Source organism: Marmota flaviventris, chromosome 19, assembly GCF_047511675.1.
Source record: "Marmota flaviventris isolate mMarFla1 chromosome 19, mMarFla1.hap1, whole genome shotgun sequence".
In the NCBI taxonomy this organism is placed as follows: domain Eukaryota; kingdom Metazoa; phylum Chordata; class Mammalia; order Rodentia; family Sciuridae; genus Marmota; species Marmota flaviventris.
In genome coordinates, this window is record NC_092516.1 from 23,034,673 (window position 1) to 23,052,653 (window position 17,981).

Sequence of the window (17,981 nt, forward strand, 5' to 3'; positions counted from 1 at the left end):
TTGATGTGTCACATTTTGGCCTTGGAGTTTTGTACTGTCAGTAGTATGTGGGACCAGGATCTGAGGTTGAGGAGGAAATCTGGCCATCTCTAATGTACACATGGCAGTTGGAATTGTGGAAGCAGATGAGGCACCAAGGGCACTTGCGAAGGACAGACTCCAGGGTCCAACTCCCACAGAGAAGAGGAGAGAGGGGATGCGATGTCCAAGGGGATGGGAAAGCGCCAAACAGGGTCGTGGACTTCAACAGAGAAGGGATTCCAAGAGACATGCTCCAGAGAGTGCGGGCTGCACAGTAGTTGGGTCTGGCATCAGAAATCCACTCCGGACTTCAGTGAAGTGGCAGTCAGAGCCCAGCCTCCGTGGGAGGCAGTGAGTAGGAGGCCATGGTGAACTGTGATGATTCCTACTTCACCAGGCAGCACTCTACCTGCAGGAGGCTACAGATCCAAGAAGGTTTTGCTTTTGTAAAGGAACAAGTGGCCCATGAGTGAAACAGGCCTTAGCCACAGCAGCCAAAAGGGACAGAAGACTTGACTTTCAGAGGAAAGGAGGGTCAATGCATGGAGCAGTTTCCATTCTGGAAAAGCAAGCAAGAGCCTCCAGTGAGGGGAATTAGCCTCAAACCCAGCACGGAGCACCTCTTCCTCCAGACGGAGGGTCATGCAGACAGACTGAGAGCAAGCAAGAGCCTCCAGTGAGGGAATTAGTTAAGTTGCCATTTCCCAGGGGAGGGGGCTCCTGGAACGAGGAGGGGTCCTGAAGAGAGGGGTTAGGTTGGAAATAGGAAGCGGAGCTTATGAGAACACCATGAGGGCACCAGGGGCCAGTAGTGCATGTGCAGGGCCAGCAGTTGACCAGCTCACAGGGCCATGAGTGCTGGAGAAGGCAGGGGAGAAGCCTGAAGGTGTCCCAGAGAGGGCTGGGTCTCAGGCGGAAGGGGAGGCAGGTGTGTGGTGAGACCCTGAGCCTCCACAGGGGCAGCAAAGCAGAGCTGCCCAGGCTGATGGGGTTGGGGAAGGACAGAAGGATAGTTTAGTGGCCAAGACGGTCCTCAGTCAAACTCGAGGTGCTAGCAGAGCGCCCACACCTCACTAGGGCACATGTTCTTCTTCCCATCTTCAGAAGGAGGCCCTGGCGAGCTGTACAGAGTGGACAGCCAGGCCCAGGCCAGCGACTCTGGCGTGATTGCCGGGATGTGAGGAAGGAGTCCCCACAGGGCTTCCAGTGGCGGAGTGACAAGAGCTGACTTGACACTAAGTCCGCAGCAGAGCTGTCACAGAACAGCCCTGGAGAGTGGCTCTTCCTTGCAGCGGCCAAAGGACAGCTTTCCACTCATTGCACATCCCCAAACAGCCAGGATCAGCTGCACTGCTCAAGTGGGAACTTGATGGTTCAGCTTGGAAAACAGAAATGACTGTCAGGAGCGAATACGTGGTGCCCACTGGACGAGGAGGCAGATCCTCTGCCAGGGCCAGCGTCACAGGGGTGGGGGCCGCGGGGGCCGTAGGGGGTGTCTTCTTTACAGTTTCCTTCTAACACTCGGGGTTTTGCACTTTTTGGTGCCATGTCGTCCAGCTCAACACAGCATGCATGCCATGGTAGCCTCTGTGGGATGCCCTGGAGGGGTTCCTGCTGATGGTGGGAGCCAGGTGCCTTTCATGGGCTAGGGTCGGGTGGTCCATGGGTTTGAACTTACTATATGATTGACCATAAGCATTCATATGTCTAAAATATCTACATCAAATTTACAATAAAGACAAGGTAAGTGGAAGAATGAATGTTTTTTCTGTTTTTGTTTCTTGTTAAAATATTCATTGAATTAAAATTAGGATAGAAAACCGGAAGCTGAATCAGCACTTCAAAGACTTGTCAACATACAAAAACTGTTTTCTAAAGGAAAGACAGAAAGTGCTTTCCTTGGGGGCCACGGCAGAAAGCAGACACGAAATCCAGTTGCCCATCACAAGACTGGCTGACTGTGGGCCACTCCTGTGGCTGGATTTTGGAGAAGTAGTCCCAGGGCTATACCTGCCTGGGATCTCAGAGCTGCAGCCTCTGCATGGGCAGGGAGTACCAGGCCTCCTTCAAGGCTCCCTGGTCCCTGTTGTGATCTGGCTTGGAAATCCTTGCTGCCAGAAAGCCTGCCATAATCCCTCCCACTCACCCTGTAAGCCCTCACCCCAGCTGCTGACCTTGGATTTCCCCAGAACTAGTAAACAAAACCAAATGGGAAACTTCATTCCTAACAGAAATCTTCAGCAGACATGGAAACTGCCGCACATTTCAGCCACACAAAGCTGACTGCACACAGATTTCCCCTCCTCCCACTCTGAGCCTGTCGCTGCAGCCTTGCCTTCAGAGTGTTAGAAGAACCATCTCCCTGATGGCCCCTGAGTTCTGCGGTCTTTATATGTATCTCATACATATGATCCATTAGGGTGGGACAGGACTGTGAACAGAAGTTTTTCTGGGGCTTATTGTATTGGGGTCAGCTGACCCACTAGATGGGGGGGGTCAAGTGCCAGTCAGGTGCAAGAAGGCAGATGGGGGAAGAGCTTCAGACAGGGAAAATGTCCTTGTGCGGTGCCCAAGCTGCATCCTCTAGCCTTGGGGCCACGTCCCAACCGCCCCGCGATCCTTCAATATCCTTAGAAATATAGATACACAGACAGAGTTGTGGATGGACAGTACCTTTATTTTTATGTAGCGCTGAGGATTGAACCCAGTGCCTCACACACGCTGGGCAAGTATTTTGCCACTGGCCACAGCCCAGACCAGTTCTGTGGTCTTCTCCCATGGATTCCTGAGGGGGAGGCCACTTGGCAGAGTGGATGAACCAAGGAAGCTGGTTTAAGGCCCCTGTTGAGTTGGTTAAGGGACCACCCTAGATCTGCGCAGGCTTCTTGTTACGTAAGATAATGACACTCTTACTTTCTACACCACTTTTGGCTGAGATTTCTGCTACAAACTGAAACATCCTAATGGTAAGGGTGAAAAGAGGAAATTTTGTTATTAGTACTTCTGAAAAGGTTACAGCGAAATGGCAGATAAGAGGAAGCCTCGGGGGCCTTACTATGGGGCGGTGCTGCTTGGAGGGGACGCGCCAGGCGGCCGGATCGGTGCTGGGGCGACACCGGGGCTGGCCTCTGCACCAGGCCCCTGCAGCGATTCTGACGCAGCTCTGGATTAGGGAGTTCCTACAACCGGAGTGCGACTGGCCCAGCGGTGGAAGTGCTGCTCCAGCCGCTTGTCGCTGACCTCCCTGACTCCGGTCCTCTCAGCTTCCTTTCCTTTCCTGCCAACTCCGGAGGATCACGTGAGGAACTGGATCTTCAGCCTCCACCCCTAGAAGGCTCTCGGAGGGCGACCCGGCCCAGACGGCTTCCCCGCCCACAACGCGGGTCACGCAACGAAAGGCAAGGGCTCAGCGGGACGCCGGCGGACTGTACCGCGCATCCACGCGGAGGGTCCAGCGCGGTGCCCAAGCTGCATCCTCCAGCCTCAGGGCCGTGTCCTCTGGTGGAGCTGCCCCTCCCGCCCCGAGCACGCCCCCGCGAGCGCGCATCCGCGTCCGGAGCACCAATCGGAGCGGGGCAGGCGAGCAGGCCCGCTCCCATAGGCCGCGCCCGCGCAGGCCTCTCGCGCTGCCTCCGCCACTGGGCAAGCTTGCTGCCAATCAGGGCGGAGTCGCAGCGGCCTCGACCAATGGCAGGAGGCGGCCGGGGATCGGCCTCCTGGGCCGCGCTGCTAGCCACCGCCTTCGCCTTCTTTCCGCGCAGGTTCCGCTGCTCCGCCCGCCCGGCAGCCGCGTCATGCCCTGCGCTGCCCAGCGCTAGAGCCCGCGGCCACCGCCCTCCCCGCCCGCAGCCGCGCCCACCGCCCAGAGCCAGAGGGATGGTGGTAGTCACGGGGCGGGAGCCAGACAGCCGTCGCCCTGACGGTGCCATGTCCAGCTCCGACGCCGAGGACGACTTTCTGGAGCCGGCCACGCCGACGGCCACGCAGGCGGGCCACGCGCTGCCGCTGCTACCACAGGAGGTAGCGGACCCAGGCGGGGCGGGGCGGTGGGACAGGTGCAGGCAGGACCCACCTGGAGCGGGGTGGGGCGGGGACAGTTGCAGGGAGGACCGACCTGGGGAGGGGACAGGTTCACGCAGGACCGACCTGGGGAGGGAACAGGTGCAGGCAGGACCGACCTGGGGCGGGGCAGGGGGAGCAGGTGCAGAGGACCGACCTGGGGAAGGGACTGGTGCAGGCAGGACCGACCTGGGGGGGAGACAGGTGCAGGCAGGACCGACCTGGGGAGGGGACAGATGCAGGCAAGACTGAAAGGGGGGGTGCAGCAGGACCCACTTGGGTGGGCTGGGGCTGGGGCTTGGGCAGGGGTGGGGAACAGGTGCTGGCAGGGCCCACCTGAGAGAGCAGGGGCAACTGGAGCTTCCCTGCTCTCCTGCAAAGCCCACTGGGGTGTGGCAGGTCAGGCGTGTCCCTACCCCTCTTTCCAACACCAGCTGGCCAGAGTCCACAGAGGCCGGGAGGTTGCATCCTAAGTTTGTGTCTGGAGCGGGGTGGGTGAGCCAGCTCTTCCCAGGAGATGATGGGGTCTTCCAGAGAAGCCAGGGAGGCTGCCCAGGGGCAGGCAGGGCTACCTGCAGGTGAGGAGCAGATGCAGGAAGAGAAGTCTCCCCCAGCAGCTGCGGTGCCCCTGCACTGTGGCTTCACTGGTTCTAATTGTGTGTACCATACTATCACTAAAGAGACCCTCAGGGGAAAGGGTAAGGAGGGTGGACCCTGAAGTCAGAGGCTAGGAGTATTGCTGGACACGGAAGGCTGGGCTGGGTGAGGCCCTGGGCTGCAAAGAGCATCTTAGAGCCCTGAATGCCTGGCATCTTGGAAACCTGTGAAGACAAGCAAAATTCTACACATACTCTCTGCAGCTGGGAAAAATAGCCAGCAGAGACATAGTTTTGTGCACTGTCATTGAGGAAATGATGTGGCTTGAGGGAAAGGGCACAAGAACTACAGACTGGAGCGCCAGTGCTCCAAGTGAGCACCAAAACTGTGTTTTGATTACCTTTTTTTTTTTTTTTTTGAGACAGGATTTCACTTAAGTTGTCCAGGCTGGTCTTGAACTTGTGATCCTCCTGACTCCTCCTCCCCAATAACTGGGATTACAGGTGTGTGCCACCACACCCGTCTACCTTTGTTTTGTTTTGCTTTGTGGTTCTGGGATTGAACCCAGGGCCTCACACATGCAAGGCAAGCACTGAGCTGCATCCCAGCCCTCCATTACTGTTTTTCACGATGGTGCTGTAGCCCAGTGGTAGAGCATCTGCCTGGCAGGTGTAAGGCTCTGGGCTTGATTTCCCAGCACCCCCTACACACACACACACACACACACACACACACACCTCTGGGGAGGAGACAGGTGCAGGCAAGACTTAGAGCCCTGAATGCCTGGCATCTTGGAAACCTGTAAAGACAAGCAAAATTCTACACATACTCTCTGCAGCTTTTTTTCATCTGTTTCAATTCTCATCCCTAACATGGAACAAATACATAGTTTGGTATCAAATATCCTTAGAAAAGATTAAAAGAGCTCCAGAAATATAAAGTATTATTATTCCAAAACAGTATTTGAGTCCTTGGTGTGCACATCCAATGGGTGAAGAAGGCTTGTAGAGGAAGCACCCTCTGGGTGCATGGGAGTCAGCACATACCTACAAAATCTGCTTGTTTCCTTCCTTCCTCCATCTGTAAACCTCAGGTCTTCACTGTGAGCCGGGCCTTAGGTGTGTATCACGTCACATCTCTTTTTTTTATAATAACACATTTTTTTTTACTATTTAATTTTTAGTTCTCGGCGGACATAACATCTTTGTTTGTATGTGGTGCTAAGGATCGAACCCAGGCCGCACGCATGCCAGGCGAGCGCGCTACCGCTTGAGGCACAACCCCAGCCACGTCACATCTTTACATCCAACTTTATGTGACTGCCTGAATAGATGCACAGAGACTTTGACTAGACCAGGATAGAACTCTAGTTGGCCTGGAGGAAGCCTTGGGGAAGTTAGAGGCCTGGCTTCGTCTCTTTGCAGTTTGGTAGGAGCCATGGCAATTGAATGCCACCTGACATCGTAGGGCTCTGAGTTTCCCAGAGCAAGTCTGTCTTTCTGTCCTCCCCAAGCCCTTGCCTCCCGGGCCTCAGGTGAACTGGGGACTGATCATCTCTTTCTGCAGAGTGAGAGGGACAGGAATGGAGCAAGGGAGGGACAAGGACTGGCTGGACCCTCAGCAGACATCTGCTGATCTCTGCTGCCAGCAGGCTGTCCCCTTGGCGAGCCGAGGTCTAGTGAAGCAGGTCAGCAGCAGGTTGTGCTGGGTGCTGAGGCAGGACTGTGCGTGGAGTGGGGGTGAGTGTGCTGGGCAGAAGGGGCAGTGGAGCAGCCAGACCCACAGAGGAGGGACTTGGACAGGAGCCTTGAGAAGGATCTGCCTGGTGCCTGGAGTGGATCAGAAGAGGAGACCCACGGGTTGGCAGCTTGGCAGGTCACCTCCATCCAAGGTCCCCTCTGCAGTGCACAGCCTGCACCTCCAGCTGGGGTGATTTCATTGACTAGTGGACAGAGGAAGAGCGGTCACAGAAGGCAGCGCAAGCCAGGGCAGGAGGACAACAAGCTGAGGAAGTGCAGGGAGGACAGGGAGGTCTTGGACTCTGAGAGCAGAGGCCTGATTACGAGCTCCCGGAGTGGGATGCAGGACTTAGCAACTGGAGGATGGAGGAGGAGGGAGGGGAAAGAGAGGACCATCCAGACCAGGGCTCGGCTTGCAGAGGCTGAGCAGACAGGTGGCAGCAGCAGGCTGAGCGGACAGGTGGCAGCAGCAGACCGAGCAGACTGCAGGTGGGAAGCCCACTCGCCCCCACTGCCTGAGGGCTCTGGTTGTTCCTTCCAGTTTCCTGAGGTTGTCCCCCTTAACATCGGAGGGGCTCACTTCACAACACGCCTGTCCACTCTGCGGCGTTACGAGGACACCATGCTGGCTGCCATGTTCAGCGGGCGACATTACATCCCCACAGACGCAGAGGGCCGGTACTTCATCGACCGAGATGGCACACACTTTGGGTACGTCTCCATCCACCGTCCACTTTGCAGTCCTGGCAAGTGAGTTACCTGGGCTCAGGTCTGGGGCCTCGGCATGGTACCTGGCACCTAGAGGGCAGGGGGGTAACGTGGGGTTGGTAAATGGGTTCATGCATTGGGGCAGAATTTTGAGTCGCTTTGCCAGTGGAGACAGGACAGCCAGAGAGATCCCAGCATCACACACCAGCTGGATGGGATGAAACACGGAAGCCCGGCACCCAGGAGCACACCTGAGGCAGAGGATCGTGAGTTCAAGGTCAGCCTCAGCAACTCAGCTAGACCCTGCCTCTAAATAAAACATATAAAAGGACTGGGGATGTGGCTCAGTGGTTAAGCCCCTGGCTGCAACACCCAGACCAAAACCAAAACAAAACAAATCCCATCTATCCTGTGCAGTCTGACTCCTGGGTAGTAGTCACCTGCCTGGAGAGGCCAGGTGTAATCTCACTGAGCACTGGGATCCTGGGCTCAGCGTGGCCAAGTCATAAGACGGAGACAGCTGAGGTGGGGCTGACCAGCATGCCCATATACCTGTTTGCCAAGAAAAGTCTTAAACAGACCAACCCTTTGTTCCTGTGATTTTAACACTAAAAGATGTGAACACTCAAGGTCAAAAAGAAAAGCCCTTCTGAAGGAAAGGCTTCATAAAGATCCTAGGACTCTCTGCTTCAGTTTCTCTTGGTGACAAGAGGAGTTACGGCTGCTTCATGGACTCTCAGGATCGAGGAGCTTTGGTGTGACCTCTGGCCAGGTGCTCTTCAGAGTATTTGGCTGGGATTTTTGTTCCTTCAGTGGAGTGGAGATGACTCAGAACCAGTGTGGTCCTTGACCTTGAAGCACGTGTCCAGGGAGGCAGACTGCACACATGGCACCTCTGTGCTGCCTGCACTGGGGGAAGGGTCACTTCTGTGCTCAGCAAGAGGCTTCTGGCTAATGATCTGCTTTGAAGCATCTGGGTGTCCCAGTGGGCTGTCAGCTGCCTCTGATGCTGGGAAAACAAAGTGTCACCTCACTCGTGGAACTACAAAAAGGTCTTTGTTTGCAGGTGGCACTCTCAGCTGGCCTTGCCCTGAGGTCTTGTTTCTCAGAGCGCCTGGAGGTTTGCTGAAGACCCCCGAGGACCAGCTTTATTTTATTTATTTATTTTTTTTTTAAGAGAGAATTTTTTTTTAATATTTATTTTTTAGTTTTCGGCGGACACAACATCTTTGTGTGTATGTGGTGCTGAGGATCGAACCCGCGCCGCACGCATTCCAGGCGAGCGCGCTACCGCTTGAGCCACATCCCCAGCCCCCGAGGACCAGCTTTAGAAGGGGCTATGAGGAGGGGGTCAGGGTTCGACCCCAGGCCAAATGCCCACACTCAGGTGGCCATAGCTGGCATATGCTAGACCCTGGCCAGGCCACAACCGGAGGCAAGAAGTGGCAGCATGCCTGGGTGGTAAGCTGGATGGTGGTAAGCCAGTGGTGCACCCTAAGCAGAGGTGTGCAGCTCCTGTTCCAGGACCCACAGAGGCTACGCGGGTGCCTCCTGGGGCAGTCCCCATTGTGGTCAGCACAGGGCGCTGTGGTCTGCATACCTCTCAAGGCCTGGGCATTGTGGCTGTGGGCTGAGAGGCAGCCGGTCTGTGCCTCTGGCGGCTGGTCCCCTGCAGCAGAGGTTTCCGGGACCTCCCTGGACCCCCAGGTCCTTTAGAACAGAGGTGGAGAGCACCACGCTGAGGCTGCCGAGAGGACTGCGTGGGCAGCAGTGGGCAGCGGCTGGCACCGACAGGTCTCCAGTGCTCCCCAGCAGGTTGCACTGAGTGCAGGCCAGTTCCCGAGGCCACCGCTGGGTCCTGGATTTACCGGTCCCCTCCCATCCCATCAGCAGTGGGGCGGAACACTCAGCACTAACTCAAAGAATCTGAAAACAGAGTTAGAAGGATGGAATTTTTTTGAAGAAAATATATGTGATTTTTTTTAGTCCTGAGACCAGTTGGTCCCAACACTGGGGTCTGGCGTTTTGTTTCCTTGATGGTGGGGATGGGCACCAGGTGGCATGCCCAGGCCGAGCTGGTGGGAGTGTGGAGTGCAGCAGCGCCTGGGTACCCGCCACTTCCCACAGTGCCCAGCAGAAGTTAGCGCCTGTCTCAGAGACCTCACCAGGAGGGTGAGGTGTCATGCTCTGTGACAGCCAAAAGCTGGAGCTAGCCCCAGCGCCCATCACCAGAGGATGGATGAATGGAGAGTAGTCATCACCTTCAGTGATGTGCCACTTAAATGAGGAGTGAAAGGAGCAGTGAGCAGGAGCAGACCCTCTGGGCAGGTACATCTGAGAGCCAGTATGTCGGAGGGGGAGCGGCTAGGAGAGCTGCAGCCTGCCCTGTGAGTCTCAGGCCCACCCAGCCCACCTTGTAGGTGGGACTGACCTGGAAGGGCAGGGAGCCCCAGAGGTGAGTCATTCTGTACCTGGGTTTGGGTGGTGGTTGTGAGAATGTGTTGCCTGCTTACACCGGTAACTGGATTTTGTAATTGAGATGGGTGTATTTGGGTGGGGGCTGCAGCTGGGTGGTAAGCTGGACGCCCCTCTCGGCCATCTTTCCTTCCTTCCTGCACCCGGGGACTTGCTTCAGTCATGACCTTCCGTGTGAAAGCGGTACATCTGTATGTGCATGTAAAGATCCTATCTTCTAACCGTACCTGTGAGCTCCTAATAAGGACAACAGTAATGACAACACTGACTAAGGCAACTAGTCACACCGCTGGGAGTTTTCCGATGCTCTCGTGTCAGCGTGAGACGTTGCGAGGCGCTTTATTATTTTATTTTGCAAAAGTGGAGGTCAGGTTCACTTAACCACACGGCACTGCTGGCCTTGGTCCAGGCCCTGTGCTCCAGCCCAGGCTGGTGGGCTTCTGGCCAATCCTGTCCTCTCCCCACTTAGGGACGTGCTGAACTTCCTGCGCTCGGGAGACCTGCCGCCGCGGGAGCGCGTGCGCGCCGTGCACAAGGAGGCCCAGTACTACGCCATCGGGCCGCTGCTGGAGCAGCTGGAGAACGTGCAGCCGCTCAAGGGCGAGAAGGTGCGCCAGGCCTTCCTGGGGCTCATGCCCTACTACAAAGGTGAGGGTCAAGGGCCCTGTCCGTCTGGGGTCCGGGGGGTCCACAGGGCACGGGTCAGTGCCTGGGTCTCCGGGGCCTGGGTTCCCGCCAGAGCAAGGGGGTCCAAGGTTCCACCAGATCACGTTAAGTGGGCGGACATCCTCCCTGGGTGGTGCTGGAGACTCCGGCCCAGGCTGAAGGGACCGCTGGCTTGCGGGGCAGCGTGTTCGGAGGGCAGCCTCCGCTGCTGGCCCCCTAATGCTCGAGGAGCCGTGACCTTGTTCAGGCTTGTGCCAGTGGGCCCCCAGCCCCCCGCCCCAGCTCAGCCTGGGTCCCGGCGTCCCGCTGTCTGGGCGCTCCCTTGGCCCCTGCCGCCCTGCCCATGACTGGTACTGTGTTGCCCGTAGACCACCTGGAGCGGATCGTGGAGATCGCGCGGCTGCGGGCGGTGCAGCGCAAGGCGCGCTTTGCCAAGCTCAAGGTCTGCGTCTTCAAGGAGGAAATGCCCATCACGCCGTACGAGTGTCCGCTGCTCAATTCCCTACGCTTCGAGCGGAGCGAAAGTGATGGTCAACTCTTTGAGCACCACTGTGAGGTGGACGTGTCCTTTGGGCCCTGGGAGGCCGTGGCGGACGTCTACGACCTGCTGCACTGCCTGGTCACCGACCTGGCGGCCCAGGGCCTCACGGTGGACCACCAGTGCATCGGGGTGTGCGACAAGCACCTGGTCAACCACTACTACTGCAAGCGCCCCATCTACGAGTTCAAGATCACCTGGTGGTGAGCAGCGAGGGAGGCCTCCCCTCCTCGGTGGCTCTGCTGTCCCAGAATCCAGGGGCTGCAGCTGTCCCAGAACCCAGGGCAGGACCAAGTCCCAAGGCACAGCTTCTTGGGACAGGTGCAGCCTCAGGGCTAGTCTCAGAGCTTGTGGCCCTCAGGACAGGGACCAGGCTCCCACGCCTTTTCCTGGGCATGGCAGCCTGCACCTGTGGCTGGCCGGGTCCAGCCAGGGCTTCAGCAGGAGGCGCAGAGAGGTTCCGGTGAGGCTGCTGCCCGAGAGGACGCTGCATGGGCATGAGGGTGCCCTCCTGGGCCCAGGGCAGCCGTGTGGACCGGGCGTGTGGGCTCTGCCCTGCGCCTGCCCTGGCAGGGGGTGAGGAGACCTCCTCAGAACAGTTCCCCGCGCCTCTTGGAGATGTGGCCCTTATTGCCAAAGCCACGTACTAGGACAGCCATAGGACACCACCATGTTTACAGCAGGGCATCTTCTCAGTATCACGGGAGTGCAGCGGATGGGACGCCTGTCCTCTGCCAGCCAGAACACCCTGACACCTGTCCGGGTCCCTCACACTGAGCTGGAGGGGCCTTCCCAGACCCTATTGCTCTTCTTGCCGATGCCCTCCCCCAGGGTCTGCTCTGGAGAAGTGCCCAGGCCTGCCCCCCCCTGTCGGCAGAGGAGGGCCCTCGGTGGCCTCTACCACTTGTTTCCATGTCACTCTGTCTGCAGCTTGGGGCCCTAGCTGGGCAGTGGGCTCTCATCCTCCAGAGAGAGCTGTGCAGTGTCCCTGCGTCGGGCTCCTTGCTGTCAGTGGTGTCCTGGACGACTCGGGGTGACTCCAGAGGGAGAGATCTTATATGTGAAGAGTTGACGAGCCAGGACTGGGCTGCACCTGTGGTCCCCACTGCTCAGGAGGCTGGGGTGGGAGGACAGCATGAGGCCCAAGTTCAGTACCAGCCTGGCAACAGAGCAAGACCCTGTCTCAAAAAAACCAAGGGAGAGAGCATCATTGAGCTCAGCCTCACTGCACTAAGTAGCCAATGAGAAGCTCAGGTGGAGGTGGCTACGTCCTACTGAGGAAGAGAGGGCCATGTCGGGACCCTGGCTGAGTCCTTCATCCTGATCCCAGTGGGAGGAGAGTCCAGGGAGAGTCCAGGGAGTTCCCATCTCACTCCTGGGAGGGTGGGACGGTGGAAACTCGGTCTGAGAGGACAGGGCTGTCATTCCTGGTCCAAGACTCGCATTTCCTCTCATTCTCAAGAACACAGTCGTCTGTTCCAAAGCCGACATTCCTGCAGTGACTGACCCTGCTCTGACAGGGAGGCCGTCCACTTGAGGGGGCTCCCTGCTGCTCCTATGCTTCTCTCTGAGGGACTGTGGCAGATGCTTCCAGAGGAGTGCCTGGTCTGGGGCCCCCCTGGGGCCCTTGGCTTCCTACCGAGCACTGCCATGAGCATCAGGGAGCTTGGCTGTTGTCCTCCACACCTGCAGGATGGGAGAAAACTGGTCTGCCCAGGGCCACTCGTGCCCAGGAGCAGGTCCTAAAGGTTGCCCGGGTTGCAGGGTGCTGGCCAAGGACACTGTCCCTCTGGCTTCTGCTGGAGCTGCCCATTTCCCCATTCTTCATGCTATCCTCAGTGGTGAGTTCTCTGCCACTGTGGGGAGGGGAGGAGACAAGGCTCGGGGGGCAGGAAGACCGGCCGAGGGGACACTGGGCACCAGCCTGAGGCTCCTCCCTAGAAGTGGTCTCACCCTCCTGTTGAGTCCAGCTGGCCTTGACCTCCTGGGCTCACACAATCCTGCCTCCTCAGCCCCCTGAGTGCTGGGACTTGTAGCAGTGCCCGTTGCACCTGCCCCCATCCTGCACAGTGTCTGGGGGTGTCCTGAGTGCTGGGGCTTGTAGCAGTGCCCACTGCACCTGCCCCCCGTCCTGCTCAGTGTGTGGGGGAGTCGGCAAAGACTTGTCAGAACCATGTGGGTTTCTTTTTCTACAAACAACAAAAAAATCCTTTGTTTTCTTTTAATTAGCGACCTTTCTACTTTTTTGTGGCAGAAGAGCTTTGTTCATGCTGAGGAGCATAATCATTGCAATTCTTCCCGTGGCTAGTGGAGCAGGTGTACCTAGATGTCCTCCTGTGCCCTCCACGCTCATGTCTGTCTACCTGCTCTGCCTCCTGGAGCACTTCCTAAGGCGAGTGAGGGAATCGGGGCCCAGCATGGCCTTCTCTTCTGAGAAGTTTCGGCCAGGTGACCATGCCGCTGGGTGGTGGTGTGCAGTGGAAGCTGCGTCTCCAAGGCCATCCTTGTGACCTCAGGGGCCAGGAAGGGTGGGTAGGAGAGCTCCCAGGGCCACCCATGGCCCTCCACTAGAAGGGATGCGTGTCCACGGCTGAGGGGGTGGCCAGCCAGTGCCTGCCAAGGAGCTGCCCTTCCCTTCCACTTGGCAGGTGGAGAACAGGACCTTGTGGGGCAGTGCTAGCCGTGACAAAATTCAACAAAAATGACTAAAGCGAAGCCACATTGAAACACCTCCGCCCCTCAACTGGCCACCTGGTGCCATGGGCTGCTGAGGGCTACCCCTCAGGCTGCTGTGACCTTCCTGTTCTGACACTTGCTGGAGGACAGAGCATGGGGTGAGGTCAGTGTCATTTCAGGGGTTGAGACAAAGCAGCTTGCAGTGCCTCCTCCAGGGGGAGTTGAGATGCTGCCCTCCCGTGTGCCTGCTGTCCACGTGATTCCAGTGTAAGTGACTAGGCCTCTGGGGCACTGTTTTGCTGTTGCTCTTGTGTGAAGATGAAGCACATCTCGTGGTTCTTGAAAGAGAGAGGCTTTGCTGGGCGCAGTGGTGCACACCTGCCCCCCTAGCAACTCAGGGGGCTGAGGCAGGAAGATTCAAACTTAGAAGTCAGCTTCAGCAACTTACAAAGACCCTGTCTCAAAAAGTAAAAAGGGGTGGGGGTATTGCTCAGCGGTAGAGCACCCCTGGGTTCAGTCCCCAGTGCCAACAGGAAAAAGGCTGGGCTGGGAAGGGAATTTCTTGGAATTCTGGAAGAAACCTGCTACAGGGTGGGGAAGGTGGGAACGGCAGTGACCTCAGGAGCATGGCAGTGACCTGGGTCCCTGTCTTCTGTACTGCGTTGGTGTCTGTGCCCCAAGGGGTGCTTCTGTGAGTGCTCATGGGCCTGCCTGAGCCTGTTTGTGCCTGGAGCCCCGGTGCCCTCCAATGGCTCCGAGGTCGAGAACTAGGACAGGGTGCTGTGCCTGTTCTCAGAGACTCGCTCTCACCCTCCTCTGCCCCCCACTTGGCCAACAAATAAGGAGTTTCAGGTGCTACACTAGGTGGGAGGCTGGAGGCAGGAGGCAGGGCCTGCGGAGGCCCTGGGGTCTCTCCAGCCTCCTCCCCATAGCACACAGCTCTGGGCTTTGGCAGGAACCCCGGGGAAGATGTGCTCCAGGGTGCAGTCCTCCCAGCCCACAGTGCTCCTGAGGGACACTCCTCCTTGTGTCACCACACATATCCCCTGAGGGCAGAGCTGGGCACCTTTAGACCAGCACGCCCATCAGGGTGCTCCTGGAGGTCACCCCCGTGGTCAGCTGCCATAGGTGAGGGCTGAGATGCTGGGTGGCTCTGCCCCGCAGCTGCATCGCTGACTGCTCGGATCATTGTGAGTGGACAAGAGCCTGCATCACCCTTGCCACAGGCCCCTGGCCTGAGCCTTGGCACACAGGGCAAGCCTCCCCTGCGTGGGGGAGGACTTGCACGGTGCCATCCCCAGGAGCGGAGCCCTCCCACGGCAGCACCTTGTCCCCCTGAGGCTCAGGGCGGTGCCGTGTCTACCTGAGAGTCTGTAAAGGGCACGGGTTCCAGGGGACAGCGTTAGACAGTGCCCCTAGGCCCGGTGTGTGGCACACGCCTGTGGTCCCTGGTGCTGGGGGCTGAGGCAGGAGTCCAGGGCCTGCCCAGGCAACACAGCGACACCCTGACTGGAGCCCGAGGGGACAGATGGTGCTGTGCAGCTGTACAGCAGCAGGCCCCACAGCGACATGCGGGCTGTCTGAGGGGAGGCCGCTGCCCTCCAAAGGCCTCTGTGAAGGACTGCAGGTGGGGAGGAAGGCCTTGGCCTTCAGCCTGCTGCGCTGCGGGGGAAAGGGCAGGAGGAGCCCAGCGGCCCAGGCAGACCCTGTCCATGGCCTCCCCAAGTGCTGCCCTGAAGCCAGTCTCTGGTGCTCACCAGGGCTGCCCTCACATGTGAACAGGGGCATCTGGAGAGAAGGAAGGTGCCCATCCACAGGGCTGTGGTGAGAAACCAGCCTGCTCCGGCCCTGTGCTGGGTCACGTGCCCTGGAGTGTGGTTTTGTCCCTGTGAAGAGCAGGGTGTCATCAAGAGCCTGTTTATCTGCAAAGAGGGAGAAACTAGTCCCCATCCTAAGCCTTTCAGGTGAGGGATGCATGTCCATTGGGAGGAGAAGGGCCCTGCCCTGGCCTCCAGACTCCCGCAGGCCCCTCCCCAGCTGGCTGCAACCTGTGATTCGACTGGCCCAGCTGCGGCGTGGCCTTGGCTTCCTCTACTACCTGAACTTTGTGTCCTCTCTTCCTCGCGGATACCTGGACTTGATTTCTGTTTTTAAACCATGACTTTCACCTTCACTTCTAAATGAAGTAGGTGTGTGAAGAGGAGGCGGCTCTTGCTCTGAGCAGGAATGATCTGTGCCTTTTTTCCTTCCTCATTCATCTCTACAATGATCTTTTTCCTTTTTCTTTTTTTGTACTGAGGATTGAACCTGGGAGTGCTTAACCACTGAGCCACATCCACGTCCCTTTTCATTTTTTTATTTTGAGACAGGGTCTCCCTAAGTTGCTGAGGCTGGCATTGAACTTGTGATCCTTCTGGCTCTGCCTCCCAAACTGCTGGGACTAGAGGAGTGCACCACCCATAGTGCAGGGTCTACAGAGATCTTATTAGCTGTAAGCTTCAGTACCTCACCTGCATCTGTACCCTGAGTCCAAGGGAAAACTGATGTTGTCACCATAAAGTCCTCACATTTGGGTTCTCTAGTAGGTCCACATTTTACTTCCTCCTCGGAAGTGCTCACCCTCCCCAGCCCTGCACACAGTGGCAGTGAGGGCAGGGCTGGGAACAGGCAGCTTGACCACTGGACTAAGGACTCCTTCCTCACGTTTGCTCTGAGGAGTGATGGTGGGAATCCGGGGACTCTCCTGTAATAGCCAGCTTTCCTGTGACGAAGGCTGAGATAATCGGTTCACATAGTAAAAGGTTTCAGTCTGACCTATTGGTCCTGGGCAGCACACCATGGCTTGAGGACTTGGTGGACTTCAGCTCATGCCTGGAAACAGAAGACAAGAAAGGACCAGGGTTCTGCAGTCACCCTGGGGGAAATGTCCCAAGGACACACTTGGCACCGGCTCTTAGACTGCGTGCCAGCTTCCATAGTGCTAAGAGGGGCCCAGGAGACCCAGCCTCTGTCTCTGTCTTCCTCAGGTGGACTCTGGGCTGGGCTTGACCCGGGGCTCTGGCATCCCCTCCCAGCCGCCCACCGGCCTGTGACCACAGGTATGCCGCCTTTCCTGTCTTGATTGGCATGTCATAGTTGTACACATGGTGAGATTCCTTGCCACGTACTGGATGTGCCAGTGTGTACCTTAGCGAAGCTCTTGACACGTGGCCTGTGGGGAACATTCATGGTCCATGCTGTAGTGCACCCCTGGCCGCTGCCCTCCATGTGGAAAGAGGAGCACTCCAGCCACTGCGGGGAGGACTTGGGCCACCCACAAGTCCTGCCTGTAGCAGGGGCCCACGAGCAGGTCGTGATTTGCCCTTCCAGAAAGCACAACTTCTAGAGAATTATCTGTGTATTATACCTGATTTTTTTTCTGCACTGTATGATCTTGGCAGGTTTCTTTGCCAAGTAGATTTGGAAATAGGGCATTCATACTTAATCATCACTAAAATCAAGAAATAGAGGGGCTGCGGTTATGGCTCAGCGGTAGAGCGCTCGCCTCGCAAGTGCAAGGCCCTGGGTTCAATCTTCAGCACCACATATAAATAAATAAAATAAATTTTATTGTGTACAACTACAAAAAGTACATACTAAAAAAAAAAAGAAATAGAACCTCAGGGCTGGGACTGCAGCTCAGTGGCAGAGCGCCTGACATGCACATGTGAGGCACTGGGTTTGATCCTCAGCACCTCAAAAAAATAAAGATATTGTGTCTATGTGTAACTAAAAAAAAAAATTAAAAAGAAAGAAATAGAACCTCAAAGTACCACAAAAGGAGTTGGAGCCCCAGGAAAAGAAACAAGGTGAAGGCCGGGGTGTGCTCAGGGGTAGACTGGCCTGGCGTCCTTCCCCAGCACCACAAAAGAGAAAAGGAGAGAAACAAGAGTCCAGCAGGAGAAATGTCTGCCTTTGGCACTTTTGTAAAGGGGACTGGATGGAATCCTGATGAGATTTAAGTCCCTAGAAGGTGACAACCTCTGTAAATGCCTTTAGAGTTGAAGTCTCTTGATTTGACAACACGCGACCACCAACTGGGCCTCCGCTGCTCTGCCCCAGGGCCCAGCCCTGAGTACCTGCCCACTGTCCCCGCCTCCCCTCTGCTCACCACGGTGCCCGGGGTGCCTGCCCCTTTCTCGGGCAGCTGACCCTGTCTTTTCATATCTGGCCTGTTGGGGTTTGGAGAGCATTTTCAGCCCTCTGGACAGCTGCAGGAGGGGATCCTACAAAATCTGCATCCCCGCGCACTAGGGATCCTGTAAAGTCCTTTAAGCTCCATGTTTATCTCCACAGCAACGGGAGAGGCCGAGAGAGAGGCCAAGAGAAGCTAGCCACCCTCCCCCACCCCACGAAGGGGTAGTGGATCTGAACATTTTACCTGGAAACCCAGTTCACCAAGAGCTCTGAACAGGAATGTGACTTCCCCGAGGAGCCCACCACAGCACCACTGGCTGAAACAG

At 57.1% G+C, this 17,981-nt stretch overlaps 1 protein-coding gene across 2 annotated transcripts; it reads left to right on the forward strand.

Annotated features, from left to right (window-relative positions):
* Positions 1-3,797: 3,797 nt before the first annotated feature.
* On the forward strand, positions 3,798-13,028 carry Kctd7 (potassium channel tetramerization domain containing 7). 2 transcript variants are annotated; one of them, XM_027948729.2, is made up of 4 exons: positions 3,798-4,041; positions 6,958-7,166; positions 10,069-10,247; positions 10,634-13,028. In XM_027948729.2, the coding sequence occupies exons 1-4, from the start codon at positions 3,898-3,900 to the stop codon at positions 11,008-11,010; spliced, it is 909 nt and encodes a 302-aa protein (XP_027804530.1). In that variant the 5' UTR covers positions 3,798-3,897; the 3' UTR covers positions 11,011-13,028. The 2 variants fall into 2 exon arrangements, with proteins under 2 accessions (XP_027804530.1, XP_027804531.1); XM_027948730.2 differs by having other exon boundaries at positions 6,958-7,127.
* The last annotated feature ends 4,953 nt before the right edge of the window (positions 13,029-17,981 follow it).

Coding starts and splice junctions, on each gene's coding strand:
- Kctd7 (XM_027948729.2), top strand. CDS start 3,898: ATGGTGGTAGTCACGGGGCGGGAGCCAGACAGCCGTCGCCCTGACGGT. Junction 4,042..6,957: donor TGCCGCTGCTACCACAGGAG/GTAGCGGACCCA, acceptor TGTTCCTTCCAG/TTTCCTGAGGTTGTCCCCCT. Junction 7,167..10,068: donor CCACTTTGCAGTCCTGGCAA/GTGAGTTACCTG, acceptor CTCCCCACTTAG/GGACGTGCTGAACTTCCTGC.